This window comes from Tiliqua scincoides, chromosome 5, assembly GCF_035046505.1.
Source record: "Tiliqua scincoides isolate rTilSci1 chromosome 5, rTilSci1.hap2, whole genome shotgun sequence".
Lineage (NCBI taxonomy): Eukaryota > Metazoa > Chordata > Lepidosauria > Squamata > Scincidae > Tiliqua > Tiliqua scincoides.
Window position 1 is genome coordinate 101,011,139 of NC_089825.1, and position 23,949 is coordinate 101,035,087.

The following is a 23,949-nucleotide window of genomic DNA, read 5'->3' on the forward strand; positions in this document are numbered from 1 at the left end:
CGCCCGTTTCAAAGCGAGTGGCAACGTCCCCTCCATCAAGGAAGAATTAACCACCCTCCCTGTCCTCTCAGCCAGTCCACCCCGGGCAGCTCTAATCAGCCAAGCTGGGCAAGGGTCAAGCAGGCAGGCAGATGGCCTCACACTCCAAAGGAGTCTGTCCACATCCTCAGGCTGTAGAAGCTGAAAAGAATCCCACAACACTGGACAAGCAGTTGCCAAGGGGACATCATCAGACATTGTCAATGTGGCATCCAAGTTGTGACAAATACGATCGATTTTATCTGCAAAGTGTTGCGCAAACCCGTCACAGCGGCTGACTGTGCATTCCTCCTGGTCCACTAGAGGGGCCTGATGAAGGAGGCCCCGCACCACACGGAACAGCTCTGCTGGACGGTTGTCAGCAGACACAATGGTAGCAGAGAAGAACGATCTCTTCGCTGCTACCACCGCCACGGAGTAGGCTCTATAATGAGCTCTACTCCGTGTCCGATCGGATTCATCGCGAGTTTTCTGCCACCGTCGCTCTAGACGTCTGCCCTGCCGCTTCATCATTCACAGCTCCTCAGTAAACCAAGGAGCTGCTCCGAGTCTGCGACATGGCAGAGGTCGCTCCGGAGCAATCTCATCCACTGCCCTGGTCATTTCCCCATTCCAGAGGTCAACCAGGGCCTCAGATGAGACGCCAGTCTTGGCAGTGGGAAAATCCCCCAGAGTCGTCAGGAAACCTACAGGATCCATTAGCCTCCGGGGACGGACCATAGAAAACGGCCCCCCGCCTCTGCGGAGGAAGGAAGTCGCAACAAGCCTAAACCTTACCAGGAAGTGATCTGTCCATGACAACGGAGTGATCTTAATCCCCTCCACATCCAGATCACTGCCTCCGTGTCCAGCTGTGCATGATTTTGGGTGACTCGGCGATGAGTCACGCATGTGGAAGATTGAAAAACATTCGAGTCAGGGCCCGCCTGACTTAGCACTCGTTCCCAAGCATGCAGACTTGAGTCTGTCTGTGTCTGGGTGTGCCTGCTTACTGTTTTTGCGGCATGAAAAACCTCGTGGGGCCAGCATTTCGACAGGGTGAGTAGCAGGGAGGTTCCAGCAGGAAAGCAGGAAGGGGTAAATGCTTTCTTCTTGCAATGAATGGGGGAGACGGGACTGGGCTCTCTTTTCCTGTCTCCAATAGGAAGGAAGGAACAGATGATCATTGGACACAGAACAGGCATTCTGATATTTTCATTAGCTGAGGAAGGGCAGGAGGAGAAACCAAGGGGGTTCTTGTCTTACACTTGGCTTGAGAAACCCAGGGAGGAGGAGCAGACAGGGAAGGAGGGAGGGAGCTCATTGCAGTCAAGCTTTGCACCACAGGACTGTTGGGAAGGAAGGCGCTTCATTGAATGATAGCCTGCGGTGGACTACTTCTCAGTAGGGCTGCCAAGGATCGGGTTGTCTTGGTAAGCCTCCCAGCTGCTGCTTGTGACCGTCCTCCCTCTTGCCACTTCTGTCCCCGCTCTGTCGCAGTACCTCCCACCTCTCTTGACCTCTTTACAGATGGGGGATGGGGCAGCAGGGGAGTCTTTAAAGTGACCTCCCACACACACACACACACACACACACACACACACACTCACTCACTCACTCACTCACTCCCTGGCAGTGGTCCCATTTTTTTCCCGTGCCGGGCTTTTTAAAGGGGCAGACCTGATGAGTCCTGCAGAGTCACTAAAGGGTGACTTGGCAACTCGAAAAGTGTCCCTGTTATGAATCGCTTTCAAGTCAAGTCGCAGGGGGACAGTGACTCTTGACTCGAGTCAAACCACGCTGGACATCCCCATCCCTGCTTTTCAGAATGACAATCTTTTGGAACTCACCAAAGTGATGTCATTGACCTGGAAGTGATGTCATGACTGGAAGTAACATCATCTAGGTTTCAAAACTAAACCTCAACCAGCCAAACATCCCATTACACGAACATCCCATTATTTGGCATAGCTCAGAATTCAAACATTCCTGCTCAAAAGTGAAAGCAGATTTGGATCCTTCTCCAACCACCTTACCCTCTCCCTTTTTTCCAGCGTCCCATATTCTCACCTATTCAGGCCAAAGCACCATGCTTTTCTCCCACTGAGAGCCTGCCTTGTTCAGCAACTCTGTACCCTGCATTTTCAGCTCTGTCTTCTCAATGGTGGCTGAGTAGGTGCTACATGACCCACCTGAAATTGGCTTGTGACACACTTAGTGGATCCTGACCCACACTTGGAGAAACACTGAGGAGAATAAGGCTTTTCATAGGAAGATGATTTTATTTCCAAACAAAATAATCCAAGCATTGGAGAGTGAGTAATGGATGTGTTGAGAAGGTAGTTTATGTGGGGAGGAATGGTGAAGTGACCAGAGTCAATGAGTCTTTGCACATTATTCCAAGAGCTGGAGGCATATTTTTAAAATTCCCTCTTCAATTTTATTGGACAAAGTGCATGGAAAAAGTACAATATAGTTTTGTTCCTGCGCAAAGACAATGCCTATCCCCTGAGTGAATGGATGATTAAACTTCAGAGAATCTGTCCCAGAGGAAACCATTAGAGATTTGAGAGACAATCCTAAAATACAGATTTTTTTTTTTTTTTCCAGTGAGATTCTACAGACTCTTTGCAGTTGAGGGCAGAATACCATTATAAAAGAGAAGGAATTATTTCAGAAGTCCAGTTACCTTTTGCCTCACCATGGTGTAGGTTGCCTTCTCAGAATATGTTGCATGGAGCATCTTAAGCTGGGAATCAGCAAAGAGCACAGTTTCGGGTATATTCCCTGGTAAGGCAGGCTGCTCCAGGGGAAAGAAAATTAAGCATCCGTTTGTGGTGCAAGGCATTGGAAAGTTACTGGGTTATATTTAGCATGCAGAACTGTACAGTCTTCTAGCTTGGGTAATTACATATGCAGGGCAGAGTACATAGCCATTGGAATATTGACTTGGAATACTGGAGGACCTTCACTGCTGCTCTTTCTCCTCCCACTCCCTGGATTGGAAAGGTATGCTGGGGATGGAACCAGAGAGGCAATGTGGGGGAGAGATGGTCTATTCCACCATTCTCCTCCCATTCCCCTCTTCCCTTTCCGATAAGAGACTGGGAAGAGCCAATGTTGGTATATCACTAAGTAGTGGGGGGGGCAGCATTGTCATGATGCCTTGGGCATCAGGAAGTCTTGAGCTGGTCTTGTGGTAATGTGTCAATGCCTTTCCACACTGATTGAAAGATCTCTGAGGGGAAGAAAAAAAATCCAACATGCTGGGGAGAGGGCTATATTTAGTCTTTTCCTGATATAATGTTATTCTGAGAGCAGTGAGGTCAACTTCAAGGTGAAATATTGGCAGCAACTGTGACCCTGCACATGCTTGATCTCATCTGATCTTGGAAGCTAAGCAGGGTCAGGCCTGGTTAGTACTTGGATGGGAGACCGCCTGGGTGCTGTAGGCTTATACCATAGTCTTTCGAGACTGAAGGTTGCCAACCACTCATAGAAGCACAAACCTGACATAAACAGATTTGCTTCATTTCTTCACATCAAAAGAATCGAGAGGAGGGTGGAAGAACCTATACAGATCTACTTATGAATTTTGTTTCACCTAACTGCAATTTTATTTTTTATTTTTTTAATGGCAGCATATATTTTTGCTGGAAAAGGAAATGGAAAATCAGACGTCAGCAACTTATTTTGTCCTCTTGGGATTCTCAGACAACCCACTAGTCCAAATCTTCCTCTTCCTTATGTTTTTGTGCATCTATGCAGCAACCTTGATGGGAAATATGGTCATCTTGATGATAATAAGGACCAACACTCACCTCCACAGTCCCATGTACTTCTTCCTGAGTCACCTCTCTTTCCTGGATGTCTGCTTTTCTTCAGTGACTGTGCCTAGGGCCCTAATGAGTTTGTGCTCAAGCCGGACCATCTCCTACTACGGCTGCATTGCCCAGATTTTTTTCATCTTTTTGACAGGAATCACTGAAGTCTTCCTTCTTTCAGCCATGGCTTATGACCGATATGCTGCCATATGCAAGCCCTTGTATTATGCACAGATCATGAACAGAGAGTTCTGCAGAGGGCTGGTGGGAGGGGCATGGGCAATGGGCTTCATATATTCATTGGTAAATATGTTGCCTCTTTTGAAACTTAAGTTCTGTAGTTCAAATGTTATCAGGAATTTCAGCTGTGAATTCCCTTCTCTAGTTGACTTATCTTGTACAGACACCTTCCTGAATAGGGTTATGTTCGTTATTGCTGCTAATACGGGAGGAGGCTTTTCGTTCCTTGTTATTGTACTGTCATACATCCACGCCATCCGTACAGTCCTGAAGATGCATTCAGCAGAAGCCAAAAGAAAAACCTTTTCCACTTGTAGTTCCCACCTCATTGTTGTGGTTTAGTACTACAGTAGTAGTGCCTTTAGGTACTTTTCCTCCAACATCGCTTCCTCAGTCATTCTGGATGAACTCTTCTCCATCCAATACAGCATTGCAACCCCTTTGTTGAATCCCATTATCTACAGCTTGAAAACCAGAGAAGTGAAGGAAGTCATCAAGAAATTGCTTCAGTATAAACCGTTGATGTCTCATGCTATGTAAAATTCATGGGTTTCCTTATCTGTGGGGGTTCCTGGAGTGGAACCCCTGCAGATAAATGGGAGGCCCTGTAGTCAGAAAGGATATTTCCCTCTGTTTTCTCAAATTTATGAGAAGTTGCATGTGATGGGCTTTTTTCTTTCCTTTCTTGCAAGCAGTCATTATTTGAAAACAATACTTATGCTATGGGAGCATAAAATATGATATGTGAAATCAAGTTTAGCACTGGTTGTTGGCTTTGTGTTTTTCGTATTGGAATGGAAATTTCACTACATTTTTAGGAGGGTGTTTGTTCCGAACCAAGTGACAATCTCCAGGACACAGAGACTTTGCTTATTTTCCACAGTTCCTTTGTACTATGGAAAAGGGACATGAAGTAGGTACTGTATATGCTTCAAAAAAGGGAAATCTCACCATAGATAGTTGGGCTAGTAGTAAAGCACATGTTTTACATGCAGAAGGTTCCACAATCATCACCAGATAATTCTGGGAATGACCCATGCCTATACTCTGTGGGTCTAAAACTCCCCCATGGGATACAGTCTGTGCCCCTTTGGCACTGCTGCATCTCCACATGGGGACTTAGGTCCTAATCCACAGTGCCTATGCTGTAAAGCACATCTATGATGCATTCCGCCATCCCAGTGCTGGAGATAGCCCAGCACAAGCCTGCGCTGGCACAGCGATGGTTGAAGGAGGGAGGTCTGCCACCTGCTTCTCTACATGAAGTGCTGTGCAACAGAGATGTAAGATGGGACATGGGGATGGTGTTCCAGGGTGGGTGGAGGGTGGGGCAAAGGCATGGAGAGGGGAGGGAGTGGGGTGAGTGAGGGTGGGACACGGCAGAGCTCAACACCAATTGCACGGCCCCATATTGGCTAAATAGATGGTGCAGAGCTGAGTAGCCCCATTGCAGGGCTACGTTCCTTACCCAGGGGAAAGGGACAAATGTGTTACCAATGGCTGCCCAGAGTGCTCAAGTTGCCACAGGAAGCATTTTTGATGCTGTGGCAACCTTTCACATTTGGCAGCTCAGGATTTGGCTGCTGAGTAGTACTGGGCTGTAATATTTGCTCCTCACAACCTGTTGGCATTGTTAGGCCCAAATTGATGAGTATCCATTTCAGTGAGGCCATCAGAACCCAACCAGGGAGGTGGGGCATTTGGTGGGCCGCTGTGAGGTACAGGAAGCTGGACTAGATGGGCCTATGGCCTGATCCAGTGGGGCTGTTCTTATGTTTTACTCTAAGTCTTAATTCTATTATAACTATTGTGACTAGTTACTTTGAGTACTTTGGTATTGAGGGCTCTATAGTGGTGTGTATAAGTGACCTCTTCCCTTTTGTGGCTGGCTAAGGCTTCAGCCAGCTTCTTGTGATTTTTCATATATTTTGACATAAAACAAGCCAAACTTTCACTGCATCACACTTTCTTTTTAATAAATCCTTCTCCCATTTACCTTCAAACAAGTTACTCAGACATTACATGCCAAGTCAACTGTTTTCTCCCTGCACCAGCCCCCTTTAACATGCATTTCTCTATTTCAGTTGCAATGTGATTCTCAAGGATGTTCTTTGCTTATCTAATTAAATGCACTCTTTTCTAAATTCGTCTCCTGCAGCTGTCTGAGCTTAGCTAGACATCATATCAGTCACCATCCGATGAGGATATTACTTCTTTCTGTCTGTTTTCTTAAGGCTTTCCCAAAATCAAGCATGTTGGTTCTTTAAGACTTACTTCTATAACTACCATGTCTTCATATGTCCCTATATATGTTGGTTACACTTTAAGACAAAGACTATAGATTCTATGTCCCCATATGTGTTTTTCCTTTTTTTGAAAACTTGGAAGAATAAACAAGTGAGCCTTGGCACCTGGCATCGCAAAGTCTTTGCAGATGTGTGCTTCTGGAAAAGGGGGAATCTTATCTTCCTTGTTGCCCTAGTCGCAACTCCCTTTTCCAAATTCTAAAATGTATCAACGCAAGTCTTTGAGGCCCCAAGGTCTCATCTAGCAAAACAGCTTTCTATGCATTAAAATAAAAGCTACAGAAATACAGGGTTACCGAAAGCTTTTGCCAAGACATCTGCCTCTGCCAAGGTTGTCAGCCCGAAACTGCTTATCTGAATTACATTTCAGACTCTGAGGCTCAAGCGTCTTTAGTAATAAAATCAAGTAGCTCTTTACTATTCTGTGTGTTTCTGTGCTTTAGTCTGACCTTTAATAAAATCAGGCAGTTAAAACTTACTTCTAATGGCTTAACAATCTAGGGTTAAGGGTCACCATGCCTCACTAGGAACTCTGCTGCTTCGATCCTTCTCATCCTACGTGTAAAAATCACGTTTGCCTGCCTTACCCCAATAGATACTAGACATGGCGATTTGGACTAAAACTGGATCACAACATACTGAGCTGAACAAAATCTGTCTTGGATTGTATCTGACTATCTTTCCTGTGCTTTTCTTCCTGTTGCTGTCTGGGAGAAGACCACTTGGATGTTCTATCCAGTCCTCCTCTCTTCTACGTGACCACATGCTGCTGTGACATGTATGGATATGTGACATGCCTGCTTGCATGTGTATATTGCATGTTCACATCAAAAGACTGCAGCAGAAGCCAGTCTCATGGTATTTTAATTGGACTGATGGGAAGAAGTCTCAGATCCTACAGGCTTCAAGGAAGGTCAAAACTTAGGTTCATCTGAGCAAACATCCCCCCCCCCCCATGCTAGGTGCTTCACTTAAGCCTTGTCCTTCTTTTATTCTTTAAAAAAAAATCCCATGAATGGCCACGCATTACTGGTGTAGCAAATTTGAAATGTGTTAGAAATTTGTTTTGTAGTAATTTTGAAATTTGTTAGAGAAATATGTTTGGAATAAAGAAAAGTCTACAGCTCCAGCCTCTTTCACCATTGGTTGCAAGGTAATTGAGGATGTGGGCTCCATAACAAATCAAGAGTTCAGTCCCAAACCCATAGTATGGTTTGAGAGTAAACCAACAGATGCAACCGTCTTGAACCAGGTGAGGACTATCAAGGCACAAAGGAAAACAAACCCATAATCTGTTCATGGTGATCTATTGAACCTGGCTTTGCCTTTTTGTATACGATTAATGTAATAATATTAGTAGCAATAGCAAATACCTTCAAGTCCCGTAGAAATGAATGAAATGTAATTGGGTATACAGGGGGACCTCTGTATCAGTGGATTCCATTTCCTCAGATTCACTAATCCACAGATCAACTCTGTGTGTGTCCCTGCGCCCCTTCCGGAGGCAAGGGCAGAGCTCCTTTCACCTTCAGAAGGACTTCTGAGCCCAGCATAGACTGTGGATGTCTGCCTGCAATCTCTGCCAGTCTCAGACAGAACCTTAGAGGCAAAAAATTCACTTCCGGTTATTTGTAGTTCATGTCCAGGGCCTCCCTAGGCCTCCTAATGCCTTTTAAGCCATTCAAAACATCACTTCCAGTTTTATGAAAAACAAGTGCCATTTTTTCACCTCTGAGGCTCAGTCTGATAGATATCCGCGGCCTCTGCTGGGCTCAGATGACCCTCCAGAAGCAAGAGGAGAAGAGCTCCCTTAGACTCTGGAGGGTGGGAGTAGGCATCCCCCCCTAACTACAGATTCAGGAATCTGCAGAAGGTTCCAGAACAGAACCTCTGATGATACAGGAGCACACCTTTATTGATTAGGTTCAGCTAGAGCAATGCAATGTGCGAAAAACAACTTTTCAATATGATAAGTTACACTCATACACAACTAATAGTCTTGATAGCTTGAATCCTAATTAGGTCGATTCTCACATTTACAGCATCCATCACTTTTGATGAATCCCAAAAAAATTCAATAACCGGCATAATGCTTTTCTCAAGGGTATCTTTTACACCTTCGTTCCTAAGAGTGTATATGAAAGGATTGATCATAGGGGTTAGGACCGTGTACAAGCAGGAAAGGGCCTTCTTTAGGTCTCTGAATTTTCCAGATGTTGGTAAGATGTAGACAAAAATCAAGGAACCATAGAAAATTGAAACTACCATGAGGTGAGATGAGCAGGTGGAAAATGCCTTTTGCCTCCCAGTGGTGGAGGGAATCTTTAGGATTGTGCTAATGATTAAAACATAGGATGTGACTGTAATGACAAATGTGGGCAGAAGTCCTATGTCTGAGGTTACAAAAGATGCCGTTTCAATAACGTGCATGTTGCTGCAAGAGAGTCTGACGACAGGGGTGAAATCACACAAGAAATGGTTAATTGTATTTTGGTTACAAAATAGGAGTCGTGGCAACATGTATGTTGTGACGGTGATCAGAAGTAACCCGATTGTCCATGATACCGAAAGCATCAGGATGCACGTTCCTTCGCTCATCAGCGGGGCATAATGCAAAGGTCTGCATATGGCCAGGTAGCGATCATAGGACATGGCTGCCAAGAGGTAGCATTCTGTGGCTGCCACGGTACCAAAGAAGTGCATCTGTAGAATGCAGCCCCAGAAGGAAATGGTTTTCTCTCCTGTAAGGAAACTGGCCAGCATTCTGGGCAATATAGTGGTGGTGCAGGAGATCTCCACAAAGGACAGATTTGCCAAGAAGAAGCACATAGGGGTGTGGAGGTGCTGTTCGGCTGCAACCACTGTAACAGTGAGGAGATTTCCAGACAGAGTCACAATATAGATGGCCAGAAATAGAACAAAGAGGAGAATATTCCAGTTCTCAAGGTTTCCGAAACCGAGGAGGACGAACTCTGTGATGTTCTGTTTTGCCGTTCAGAGCTTTTCTCAACCTGCATCTTTAGAAAAGGAATCAGAAAGGGAAAGGGGTAAAGGGAAAGTTAAGTATCCTCTGTCCCCATCCCAAAATAGCAACTTGTCAGGTGCCTACATCGGGAAGCTGTAGAATTGAAAAGCGTTCATTGCTGAATGGAAGTTCATTGGCTAGTTGCCTCATAATCTATTTTCCTTCCATAATGTACGGAAAGTTCTTGCAGCACAATAAGAGATGTTATAGATCGTAAGGGGAAGCCGAATTCAGAGCAAATGCACCAAAGACAACGTGGCAGCTCCAGTGCGGCTTCCGTTGCATCCAGTGGGGGAATTTTTCAGGCTGGATGTCTCCTTGAGGTAAGGAGACCTTCATCCCCTTGCCCCAGGGAAAGCCCCAGCCAGCACAATGAGTCTACTCGGACGTGCACCTGCTAAAGAATTGGTGCAGGTCCAAATGGATTTGTGTTGGTGCATCAGGGGCAGAACAGACAAACCAGAAGCAGACATTCAGAGGGAGGAAATGCCTTCCATCCTCTCACGTTTACAATAACATCACCCAGCGAAATGGATGAAGCATTGTTAAGTAGACCTTCTTTCCTAACTGCACATCTTCAGACTGCTGGTGGTGCTCATCCCCCTTTTACTCAACAAGGTGCTCCTCCCATCTGCAATGTTCCAGCTCATCACTCTTCTCCCCTCATTTCCTCGTCCTCTCATTCTTCCTCCTCTTTTTCAAATGCAGGAAACAGGCAGAGAAAGAAAAGCAGTGGAAGCAACTAGGGAAAGATGCTGTCCTAACCTCCAGTCTGCAGTCTGCTGCCTGAGGCAAACACTTCCTTGGATGGGTTGGCCATACTGCCTCTAAAAGTTGGCCCTGCTGCTTGAAGTTGCTCCGCTCTCCTTGAACTTGCGCCACACGGGTCTGAGGAGACCCACAGGGGCCAGGGCCCCTTGCCCAGGGGAAAGGAGAAAAGTTTCCCCTTGCCTCTGGCTGAGCCAATTCTGGCCCCTATCCTGTGCTGGATACAGCGCAAGCCTCTTCGCTTGCCTGTTCCAGTGGAGAATAAGATTGCACCCTTAATTTCTGCTTGTATTAAATTTTTTATTGTTTTCCACAAACAAATATAAACAAACACCCATGACACAATACACAAAACACATATCACTTTACACTACACAAAAGAGGGAGGATTGCACCCTTCATTTCTCAATACATTGGTGTTGTACCCTGCCTTTGTGAATCAAACTTCAAGGCAACTTAGGTCCCAATCCTATACTTACCTAGAGTCGGCACTGGGTGCCATAAACGTGCCGTAAAGCATCTTTATGGCACCTGGAGAGTAGGGAGCACCAACACTGGGCCCTTGCCGGTCAGGTGCCAGGCCCAGTGCCAGCAGGAGGAAGACCAACTGCCTGGCTTCATTTGTTTCAACGCCTCTGTGACTTCTTCTTCAGGCCCAATTGACTGCACAGGTTCATGAGTGGCAGCTACAGTTTCTGCTGGACCATGGAACATTAGGTACTTCTCCCAGAACATCTCTACTTTCTAAGTTTAATAACCCGTGATTTCCATTATGTTCAAGATAAATGAGGGCTAGAAACTTGTTGAGTGATTTTTAAAAAAAATACATTTGAACCTAAATATTTAAAGTTTTAGATCTTGGTATTGTCTGTGACTTTGGAGATGTAATAAATATTCAACTCTTTATGAAAAAAAAAAAAAGCATTTGTGGTTCAGTGGTAGAATTCTCGCCTGCCACACATTGTCAGTCTCTTCTAAAGAATTTATTAGTTTTTATTATAATCTTTCAAAGAAAGAAATTACTGGTTAAATAGTTTGGTCCACAAACATCAGTTTCAAACCAAAACTAAGCAAAGGACTTTTGTACACAAAAGCAGAAGAAGAAGATGCACAAAACCCTTTTTCCACTGCAGGACATGAAGAACAAACTTTACCTTTGCTTTTACCCATACACCCCCAATCAAGCATGCAAAATAAAGGCTTTGGACTTAAAGTCCACTTTATTAAACATTTAACAATGTAAAATTTGCAGCAGGGCACTAAATTAAACCCCCAGAGCATGCAGGATCTGAACAGGGAAAACCACTCTAGCTGTCTACCTACCCCAGGAGATCTGGATGATCAAACAGGTGTCCTTCTGACTTAAGACTCCAGTCAGTCAATGATCAGCAAAGCCTCTCATCACCAGCCCAAAGGGTCACAGCAGCATTATTGTGCCAGCTCATCCGGCTAAGTCAAATGTATCATTTACATAATATAACAAAGGTGGGAGAAAATTCTCTTTTCACCCTTCCTCCTCCTCACTCTCATTAGTCTTCACATTTTAAAATCCAAACAGAATGTGGATATTTCTTTGTAACCTAATCATAACAGTTAGCATTTCTATAGTATTTTCTGAGTTTGCTAAGGGCTTCATATGTGTTATCTTGACGCAGTCCCAACAACAACTTTGTAATGTATCTGACAGCAGAATTCCATGCATATTTACTCTGAAGTAAGCCCCAATGTGTCCAATGTGATTTGATTCCAGGTAACTCCACATTTTTTGGTCCCATATCCACGGATTTAACCATCCATGAAATCAGAGGGTCCATATGGATGACTCCAGAGGCTCCCCCTGGAGTAACTTTCCATGGTGCCTTTGGAGGCCCATCCTGGGTTGCACTGGACTGGCAACTAACTCCATTGGCCTGCACAGGCAACAGAATGGCCTGCAGAAGCCTCCAGAATCTACTTCCACTCCTTGGAGGCAACTTTTGGTTTGCTCATTTTCTTCAAAGAGGATCTTGGCTTAATTCAAATGTTATATGGCAGCTTGCCTAGGCTTTAAAAATATCATTCCATGATTCAAATATTCTGCATTCACAATTCCTCACCCCATGCTAAATGTGCAGCACTAACCCTAAGCTTTCTACCACCCTAAAGAAAGAGCAAATAGCCTGGATTAATTTCAAGGCAAGAAATATCAGAGGAATATTGGAGAACACAACAAATCACACCACTTTTAATTCCTCTTCTCTGTTAGCATTTTCTTGGTGTTGAGATCAGATCTCAGAAGAATAACATAACATTTTGGGAAAAAGATGCAAGCTAACAGCCCAGTGTTGGAGGCCAAGATGGCAAACACTTCCACTGCTACAACAGTTTTCCCCTTAGTGCTGAGATAAGCTGGAAGAAAGGAAATCCATACACTGCAAAAGACCAGCATGCTGAAGGTGATGAACTTGGCTTCATTGAAAGTATCTGGTAGTTTTCTGGCTAGGAAAGCGACAGTGAAGCTGATGGTGGCCAGAAAACCCATGTAGCCCAGGACACAGTAGAACATGAAAGGAGACCCTTCATTACATTCCACTAGGATTTGCCCTGTCTCTGAATACATGTCAGCATCTGGAAATGGAGGAGAGATTGACATCCAGGCAATACAGAGACCTGCTTGAATGGAAGAGCAGGAAAGAACAATGGAGTAGGCTACTTTCTGCCCTAGCCATTTCCTCATCCTGCTGCCTGGCTTGGTGGCCATGAAGGCCAGGATCACCATGCTTGTTTTTGCCAAGATGCAGGAAACGGCCACAGAAAAAATAATGCTAAAACCTGTTTGCCGGAGAAGGCAGGACAGCTTCCCAGGCTTGCCAATAAAGAGCAGGGAAGAAAAGTAGCACAGGAAGATAGAAAGGAGGAGGACACAGGTGAGGTTCTGGTTGTTGGCTTTGACAATGGGAGTATCCCAGTTCTTGAGGAAGGTTTGCATCACCAGATATGTAATCACAGCAAAGGAAATTGCAAAGGAAACCAAAACAATCCCCAATGGCTCTTGGTAGGAGAGGAAGGAGATCACTTTGGGAATACATTGATCGCGATTCTGGTTTGGATGCTGATCTTCTGGGCATGGAATACAATGAGTTGCATCTGAAAGGGAAAAAAAATTGGTAGTTCTGCTATGTACAGTGTTATCTGCTGTGAAATTAATGGACCAATCCTATCAGGGCCTTATGCTGTTGAACCTTGTGCCACACCAATAGCTGGTGGCTCATGACTGATGGTGCAGAAGGTGGGAAATCCATGGCTGGCAGGAATGGGCCAATAAACCTACTCTGGAGCAGGTAGATATGTGGCAGGGGAGGATGTTGGAAGAAGCCGTGCACGCTAAGATCCTATTCTCCTTCCTGGCCATGATGTGACCCCTAGAGTCTCTTTGGACTTACACAAGCAAAACAGCTAGCATAGGTTTAAGGGGACACATTGGACACCAGGCATGACACCTGAAACGACCATGAGAAGCCCAAATGCAAGTTCCAGTGGCACAGGGCACTCATAGAATTGGGCAGTAGATTAAGAACCACTAAATTCTCTGGCCAATTATGACCACATTCTTTCCTGCTATCATTGTCGCATGCACATTGGAAAGACCAGAGTGGAATGAGAAGCTCAACCTGAGCATTTCTTGTGCCCCACTTGTGTATCATGATCAAAAATAGTTTGAAGTGTTCTCTCACCAGGAATCCAGATCAAAGAGTATTTCAGAAATGTCACCATTGATATATATTTGAAAATGCTGCCCAGCCATTCCAGCCACTCTCTTACCCGTCCGATTAGCAATCATGTCTTCTGGGCATGCTGTACAGTCATAGCAACAATTTGGTTTCCCCTCCTGGACTCTTTTGCTGTGTCCAAGATGGCAGCTCTCAACACATCTGGAAGGAGGAGGCGTCTAATGGTTGAAATTAGACTATGCAATTTTTTCTTCCTTGTCCCCTCACTTCTCTGCTTCCTTGTGCAATCCTTTTAAATAATACTGGAAGTGTGGGACATGCTAGCATGTCCCACACATCCTGTTTTGCTGAATAGGAATGCTTCAGAATGAGGTCAGGAGCTGGATGTCCATTTTCTCTCAATAATTTTTGGGATGACTTGTACAGAGGTGAGTCAGGGCAGCATTTGACAGTGGACTGTCAGCCCAAGCCTATCCCTGGCAGTTCTGCCAGGTGCAGAGGCGCAATAATGGGCCACAGTTGCATCCAGAGGCACCACCAGAGGTCTCCTCGGGGGAAGCCACAGGTCCCACAATGAGGCTTCTCAAGTATGCCCCGGCTATTTTGCCAGCACTGACTTGAAAGCCTCTGTGTCAGGTTTTGCAGCCCAAATCAGAGAATAAGGTATGGCAGAGCAGAGCTCTGCCAGTTCCATCCCCTCCTGGGCCAGCTCTTCCCCTGCCTCCACCTCCCCCCACCCATGCCACCTCACCTCCCCCCTCCCCAAAAATTCTTAGTACTTGCAAGCACGGCAGGAGTGCCACCTGGCCCTCCAAACAGTGCTGAGGCCCAAATCCAACTGGCGCTGGCCCAGTGCCAGTGGCTCCTTCTCACTGGGTGAGAAGCCATGGGTGTGCCTTATGGCAGGTTTGCAACACCAAGCGTAGGCGCTGGAGCTTTGTGTCAGCAGTGAGGCCGCATAGGATTGGGCCCACTGTTGGGCCTCCCTGTTCCAAGGAGAAGTTAGAAATGGTGCCCCCATGATGTGTCAACATGCTGAGAACAGAATCACAGAGACTTGGAGCAAACAGTTAATAAAGAGAAAGTGATCAACGGTTTAAAAAGTGAGGACTGAGTAGAAATATTTGGGTTTGGTGGGGGGGGGGAATAATCAACCAATTAGATGAAGGGATGCAGATATTATATATTGTCTGTGTGTCTGTGTTTGTAAGTGACAGAATCATTGCACCCTGGAAAACTGCGACCCAGTCAAATGCATCCCAGTATTGGACATTTACACCTGTGCTTTATGCATCCCAGACTTATGTGTCCCAATATATGTCTGTTTATATTAGCTATACTTCTGAATTTTCAAAACACAAAGTTAAGGCTGGGATAAAAGGCTTAGGATATATGTTAGTTTAAAAGGAAAGTAATTCTCTGAGTGTTATGAGCAGAATCCAATTTGCTCCCTCTCCTTCCCCACAGTTTCTTTGAAAGATATATCCAGCGAAGGGACCATTTTACTCCTGAACATTTCACATTTGGAATAGAGAAATTCAACTTGTTTGTACCTCTTTTAATCGCCTATTCCATATAATCCGATCCTCTCTGATGGCAAACTTTTTACTTGAGAGAATCTCTCCAACAACCCTGGACAAAGGACTTGATTCATTGGCTAACCAGACCCAATTGATGATGTCATACCCAGATGACAAGTCTCTCTTCTCAAAAAATATTTCCTGTCCAGCTCCATTGTTAAAATGGATGTTTTTAAATACAGAGTGGAGCTAAATGGAAAGAGAGTGATATTAGGTACCTGAAATGGAATCTATATGATCTCTATTCAGTGCTTATTCAATCCTGTATCAGTATTTTATTACAGCGTTTGTGAATTCTATCAGAATAGAATCCAGGTGATGTGCTGTACCATCTTGTCAGTTTGAAGTCATGCTCTTTGCTGGCACCATGCCACTAAGACATGAAACACTGGCACTGGGTTGAACTAAGCCCAGCTTCCTTTGGTAGATGATGTTGCAAACCAGAGATCCAGATATTGGAGGGGTATGGGAAGCTCAGACCAGGACATCCTTCCTTTCCAGCTTTATGCTGCCACAGCCACATGCTTGGAGAAGCAACAGCAAGCAGGTCAGAACAAATGATGGATGGTACAGGGGATTGGACGTTGGGTTTGGGTGAATGGAAGGAGGCTTCGAATTGGAAGAAAGGGTGTATAGATGCTCACATAGGGATCACTGTTGTGAATAATTCCTGACTATATCATGCACCTGATTGAGGGTTAAAAAGCATTCATCCTGGTGTACATTGACTCAGAAGAAATTCAGCTATTTCCTGATATTGAAGAAAGGGAAAATTTTTGTTTTGGGGTTCTGCAAATATCCTGCAAAAAATCCCAACTGCAAATAACTGACAAGACGATTCCAGTCCACCATTCAAGGAGTTGCTAGATGGAATATTGCAGAACTATCAAAGGTGACCAAATAATTCACATTGAGGGATGGGTATGAACAAGTAGAATCCTTCAACAATAATTGGTCTCTGTTGGTTCTGATATTTTAAAAATAAAAAGTAAAGTCTCCTTAGGTCCCTTTGGGGGGAAAGCAGGATAGAAATGCAGTAAACAAAAAAGCAAACAAATAAGTAAATATTTTACCTGCCATGGCTGAACATTCAGCTGTTCGGATTTGCCTTTAGGCAATTTTGCTTTTTCTCTGGAGAGGTATATCGCATGCAGAGAATTTGCTATAGCATAGACTGCATTATAGATATTGTAGCTCTCACCACTCATAGCTCCGAAGTAAAGAACCTCTAGTTTCCCCTCTTCTGTACATTTTTCTTTTTGGAATTGGTCTTCATTGAGAAGAGAGCAATACAGTTTGTCATCAAAATAGAACTGGATAAAATCCATAAGTGACTTGTCAGGTGTCAAGTTATGAAGGAATTCCTGGAATCTTGGCACTGCAGTTCTGTGGGGTCTGATGGACAAGGCACCATGAAAAATGTTTTCACCCATTACTTCTCTTGTGGGTGACAAAGTAAATCTCCATTCAGGTGGCACGATCCAGACCTTCTGTATATAGATACTTGTGTCCAGTTCAGAAGTATGTAAGAAGGATGCTAAAACAGACTGAAACAGCTGTGTCCCACTGAGAATAATCACATTGGCTTTACTTAATACAAGCATTTCCTTTATTTTATACATGTTTTCAGTGAATTTCTCCTCAAATTCATACACAAATTTGTCATCCTTTCCCAGGAAGGCAATACAAATGCTATTCTGATCAAGCAAAGGCACAAGGTTCTGTACAAAGCTTTCTTCTTCAGCTGAGACGAGGCCAACCCATGTCCATCTGAAGTGCAGAAGAAGCTGGACAATCCCTGTATAATAAGTTCCTTTCCTTGGTGCCATCCAGTACACAGAAGGAAAATCCATTTTGCCACTCAGAATAGTCTCAGATGTACTGTAAGAGAGCTAATGGGAGAAGTGAGGCACATAAGAAGTTATTGAAATAACAAGAAACTTCTAAAGCAGCAGTTCCCAAACTGTGGGTTGGGACCCACTGTTGGGTTGTGACCTGATTTTTGGTGGGTCGCCAAAGAGTGATGGAAATATCAGTTAACTAATTGCCTCAAACCCTGAAGCTGTTAAAAAATCAGATACTGTAGCTACTAACTGCCTTGCAAGGAGCTGACCTCCTGCAGTTTGCAAGCATGCGTAATGTTGGGGAGATAAATGTTCATGAGTCATTCTGATTATTGTATGTATGTATGTATGTATGTATGTATGTATGAATAAATAAATAAATAAATAAATATTACCAGGATCAGCCAGGTTTTAACAACCAAGCAGTACTTAGTTTCAGAATAGCCTTTGTATTTATTTCTATGTCTATTTTTTTTTTTTTTTACAAGTCTGGTGAACCTAGGTGGGTCCTGATAGGGTGTTGTTTTAAAGAGTGGGTCCTTGTGCTAAAAAAATTTGGGAACCCCTATTCTAAAGTGATATGATTGTTTCTAGTTTTCTAGCAATATTTAGAGCCCGAACCTGGGGTCCACGGTGCGGCTCTGTGCTGCAGACCTCAGTCGCAAAAGTGCCATAAGGGCTTACTGCCAGGCTCCAACCGGAGCTAGCCCAGCTCCAGCTGGCGCTGAGCCAGCATGCAGCAGGCGCCCAAGTTCTGCGGCTCAGTGGTTTCCCGGACTGCCGGGATGCGGAACTTGGAGATGGGGGTGTGGTCGGTGGCATGGGGGAGGCATTACGGGGAGGGGGGAGGTGTGGCTGGGGGCATGTGGGACACATGTCAGGGGGAGAGGGAGCGGCGGTTCCACAGAGCCAAGCTCCACAGGATCCAAGGCGCTTGGGCACAGCTGCTCACCCTACATGAGCACCTCTACATTACTCGTATGTTGAGTAAATTTCAGTTATTTATGAAAAATGTGTCATTCCAGGAACTGATTTATTCCAGAAATCATGAGCGCAATGAAAAGAGTCAGGCAAACTTCCTTTCTTCTCCTCTTGAACACATAAGGGAGCCCAACAGACCAGTGGTTCTCAAACTTTTTAGCACCTGCTTTTTAGAATGACAATCAGTCAGGAACCAACGGAAGTGATGTCATTAAACTGGAAGTGATGTCATGCCCAGAAGTGACATCATCAAGCAGGAAAACTTTTCTCACACACCCCATATGACCAAATCAAATCAATAAATTAAGGAAATTAACAGTTCAAGCTAAAAATGTATTTAAAATAAGGAACTATCCCAAGCAGTTGCCAATCTGTTTGAAAACGTTCCCCAAACAGGCTCCAATCCTATCCACACTGCCCTGGGACTAAGCCCCATTGATGATCATTTTTAAAAGCATATACATAGCAGTCTGTTCAAAGTACACATCTATAATATTTCCCCAAATACAGTCACATCCCATGGTAGCATCAAATCTATTAAAAATAAAATACACATTGAAATGAATGAGGACCCAACTGAAATTGACTTGCAACCCACTAAGTGGGTCTCGGCAAACAGTTATTTAATTTGCATGTCACCCAATGAGCATCATTAAATGGAAAGGCATTGAGGAAGATCAGTAATGTACCTGAGGAATTTTGTAGACATTGGTAATTGGGGCCAGCTGGATGGAAGTCTCTTCAGTAAGCCCTCCAATAACAGACAACACATGTTTTTTTCTATCACACTTGTAGTTGGTTATATTCCTTTGCTGTGTGAACAGTAGACTCAAGGCACTCTCATACGTACTCCATGAATTAAACACGTTGTCATAGATGTGAAATCCCAGGGTAACATTGGGCAAGAGTCTGGCATTCTGATTGATCTCATGAATTGCAAAAATCAAGGACAGGACATGCTGAAAATGTGGCATATTCTTGCTGCAGTGAGATTGGTAGTACTTAAATTCAGATAAGATATTTCATGCACTGTCATTAGGACAACATACACAATGATTTACAAACATTAAGAATCTCTGCTAAGACAAGGAGACAAATATAAGTTGTGCACGGAAACGATAGATAAATTCAAGAAAGAGAAAGTGAAAGAAGGAGGGATGACATTTGGTTTTTTGGAGCAGCTGCTCTAACTGGCTTGTGAAAGCTTCATCTTGGACTGTTCCATGCTTATTTAGACATGCAAACAATGTCACATCATGGGAGCTTTTAGCTCTGAGATAAGTAAGACCATTTGTGGTCACCAAGCACCAATATTTAGTTGCTGATTTTCCTCCTCAATCTCATTAGAAGTGCAATCAGGAGGTGTATGTTAGTGAGGACACACATCTTCGGAACAATTGGGAAGTCTCCCAGTGCACCCTTTCAAGTGTGTGACACAATAGGAAATAGCCATCTGGGAGACTGGGAATCCATCAAGGACATCTCAGAATGTAACATGGCCCATATTGAGCTTGCTTGCTTGCTACTTTATTTATTTATTTATTTAATTATTTATTTATTTATTTATTTATTTTACTTACTTACTTACTTACTTACTTGCTTGCTTGCTTACTTACTTACTTACTTACTTACTTATTGCTGCCTTTCCTCCAAGCATCTCAGAATGGTGTACATTGTTTCTTTCCTCTTTTTTCCTCATAACAATCCTGTGAGGTGAGACTAAGCTATTGACTGCCCCAATGTTAACCATGAATTTTTGTGGCTGAGCAGCAATTTGAACCTGGATCTTAATTGAACCTATTGTCTATGTAAAAATCTATCGTCCATGTAAAAATCTATAAATGTCTGGTCCTCTGGTTAATATCCCTCATTTCTCTAAAACGGTGTCTTCCCAGTTATATCTTCTCCTCCCTCTTCTCTTCCTTCCTTCATTTTGCAGGTTTACAGGTCCCTTCCATGTCAAGGATTTTTTCACTTCTCTCTTTCCACTGACCATTCAGAACTTAAATATATGTTGCATCACATAAATTTCTGGATTTCCTCTTCCTCTTATTATACATTTATCTCCCTAAGAAGTAGTTTGTGTAGCATTCATATATTCATCACCCTTATTTCATGGCAATCTACTGAAGTGTGTCATGAGCCACTGCACCAAGGTCCCTGATCACGCAGCCAAATTTTGCCAATAGACAAGAACTTTGAACGAATGTCTCATGACACACTTCAGTGAATTGCCATGTAATAAAGGGTGATCGCATACAATACAGTGAGAACACTTGAGAGAGGTAGTTGCTGACCTTGAACATACTCAGAGTAGTCCTCCTTTTCCACAATACTTCGGACTATTGAAGAACAATTTCACGTGTGATGTCATCATTCATGCCAATTTCTGCCCCTCTAGTCATGATTTGTGAACTAGCCTTATGACTATGGAACAATGAAGAACTTACCTAAGCATATAACGCATCGTATCTGGATGGTCTGTAAAACTGTGTATCAATTTGGAAATTGGTATTACAGAAAGGATCCCACCGACAGTGGGGTCTCCGGGCATGTACAGGTTCTCCTGGGTGTTTCTAGGAATCTTACACACAAGAACAGGGAGCGACAGCAAGGACAACAGCATGCCAAGTTGCATGTTTGTATTCTTTAAAACAATACATGACATTCTTATAAGCTACAGTCCTCCTGACTACAGTGGCCCTGTTTGGACTAAACTCCTTAGTAGAACTTAACACATTCCTTGAAGGAACGACACAGGAACAGAAGCTCTCTGTAGACATAGAGATTCCACTAACAACAGTTTTCTATTTGAGAAACTAAAGAAGAGGAGATGAATTGAACTCTATTACTCTAGGGAGCAACGGCTACTCTCAGCTCTGAGTGGCACAGATGCTTCAAAATAGATGTGAGCTCAGAATTTAATGATGGATATTTAAATAAAATGGATTTGTTGTGTTACCAAATTGAGCAGAAGAAAAAAAAAATCTTTAGTGATTTTGATAATTATAAAGTAGACAAACAACTCGTCTCGTAGATTTGGCATCTGTGCAACCAGAAAAACATGTTTTTAGGATTTCAAGAAATGTACTTTTCTTCTCTTTATAGCTAATTAAGAAGGTTGTTTTGAACTGTACTATTACGAGCAGGCAGCCATTAAGCATGTGTGGTGTTGATCTTACCGAACATCCCTCTGTGTGTCTGCTCGGAAGTAGCAGCCCAATCCTATCCACCCAGCACTGCCAGGTGCGCAGATGGCTACAGATGTGGATTAAGGGCAGTGACTGCAATTACGGAAGTTCTTCCACTTTTCTTGAAGATGTTGGAAATAGTGTCATGTACATTGATAGTGCATTGTGATTGAAAGTAATGTGGAATGTTTGGTGGCATACAAAGCAGGCGGCAGGGGCCCTGAACCCGGTTGCCAAGCTGCACAGGGGATGTCAAAGAGGCCACCCCAAGATTGCGGAGTGACTCCTGCTGCAGCTGCGATTTAGCTCACACTGGTTGCAGCTGCCTCCAAAAGAAGCATGTTGATTGGCATGATTATATATGCAAAGTCATGAAGTTCAATATGAATCTAGAAATATAAATTTACAAACTTACAAAGTGTGTTTGTGTACATAAAGTTCAATGAAAGAAAATGTTCACTGGCTGTGTTTCTTGTCTTACAATTATTATTATTATTATTCATTTCCTGTCATGATTATTATGGAAAATAATTTTGTCATTGCAAAATTGCGCTTGGCCTTCCCTACACCCAAAAAGAGGGCCAAACCTTGTTGCAACTCTGAAAGAAAGCGCCCATAACTCATAGGAGAAAGGTGAACTCCATCGCCACAATAAAGAGCAGGCTCCTCAAAACCAATACTGGGATGATGGATAGCCGCTCCACCAAGCTCCGTGACGACCCTGCCCAGGTAAGCATTGACACTTTTGCGTGCTACCTCAATTCTTTTAACACAACTCGCCCACTGCCAAACTCGCCTAGGCAGCATGTCAGACCACAGGATAGTGATCCCGGGAAACCGATGGACTAATGAGTCAAAATCCTTGTGGGCCTGGAGCCTCAAGGACATGGACGTCCTCTGACCCAGGTCATTTTCGCCCAAGTGTACCACGATTACCTGCGGCAGGGGGTTGACAACAATGTACTCCAAAAAGGCCAGGAAAAATTGGCCCCAACACATACCCCTCTTGGCCAACCAATCGATGTGCGCAACATCACCCAGCGCCAGCTGAGAGCCGAAACTGGATGACATGGCATGCTTCCAAGCCCAAAAAACTGTGGAGTGTCCGCAGATCAAGACCCTGGCTGGGCAGCTCCTTCGCGGACCTGTGGGAAAAAGAAGCACATCGTGAGATAAGCTCACTGGACAGGCCAAGAGAAAGGAGGAATCCTTCCTCCGCTCTAACTCACCCCCATGGCCAGTCACGGTCAGTGACCTGGTCCGCCTTACCTAAACTTACAGGACACCCCACCTACCCATCACGCCGACACTGGCACGGCACACGCCACTAAGCCCACTAAGCGCTGCCAACAGAGCCTACGCGGCTCTGACACATCTCACCAACACTGGCACGGCACACGCCCAATAAGCGCTGCCAACAGAGCCTACGCAGCTCTGACACATCTCGCCAACACTGGCGCAGCACACGCGCACTGAGCGCTGCCAACAGAGCCTACTCGGCTCTGACACATCGTGCCAACCTGGCAGTGCACACATTGCGCTCACTGGCGTTGCAAACGGAGCCCTGCCGGCACCTTTAAGCACATAGTATTTAAAGGCACCAGAGCGCCATCTACCGATGCGCCTGATGCCCTGGGGGGAGAAACCAATGCTGGCTGCAATGGATGCTGCCCCAATCCTAAACGAATGCAGCCCAAACAATTCAGGCCTCAGGCCTAATTGAGACAGCGCTCTTTTAAAAAATGGCCCAAAACTGGTAAAGGGGAAGGGGGGGCGATCCTCGTGGCGGAATAGCGGGCCCACTCCTGCAGGAGCCATTAAGCAGCTCTGTTCCCTGACAGATACTGGACAAAGACACCGGCTCGGAGCCTGTTACAACTGAATCCACTGCCCACGCCCTAACTGGTATGTTATGGAGGAATAAACTCCCAGACCGTGACACACAGTCCCCCCACTGAAGGACTCTGTCAGTGGGGGCAAACCGTGACCTAACCAAAGCAGCCGTGGGGGCCTGGGATCCGGATCCAGCCTGGCCTCGGGGCTAGCAGCCGAAAGCGTTCCCCCTGAAATCGAGAGAGAGCGTCGGCTATGCTATTTTCAAGCCCAAGCACATGTCTGGCTGAGAAAACAGTGGTGATAGCAAGATACTGTTTGACAAAGAATCTAACCAGATTCATAACCCGGGGGGAGATCCCATTGAAATCTTTCAAAAACTCCCACAATTTTTACTTGCTGGACCCTAAGGCGCAGTCAACATCCCTATCAGATTATCTAATTTGTCCCTTGGCAGGCGGTTGGTCTGTGTAACTGAGTCCAACTCGATACCTTAAAGGTGAGCTTGCCAAGAGGGGCCCTCTGTCTTCTCGTGTGCCAGGGGGACCCCCAGCTGCTCACACAGTGCTGTAAAGTCACCCAGGAGCCGAGCACAGACGCCAGACCCAGATGGTCCCATAAAAAGTAGT

At 44.6% G+C, this 23,949-nt stretch overlaps 1 protein-coding gene across 1 annotated transcript; it reads left to right on the top strand.

Moving 5' to 3' along the window:
- The first annotated feature begins 3,683 nt into the window (after nt 1-3,683).
- Nucleotides 3,684-4,424, top strand: LOC136654364 (olfactory receptor 5A1-like). Its single transcript, XM_066631338.1, has one exon. The coding sequence runs from the start codon at nt 3,684-3,686 to the stop codon at nt 4,422-4,424; it is 741 nt and encodes a 246-aa protein (XP_066487435.1).
- The last annotated feature ends 19,525 nt before the right edge of the window (nt 4,425-23,949 follow it).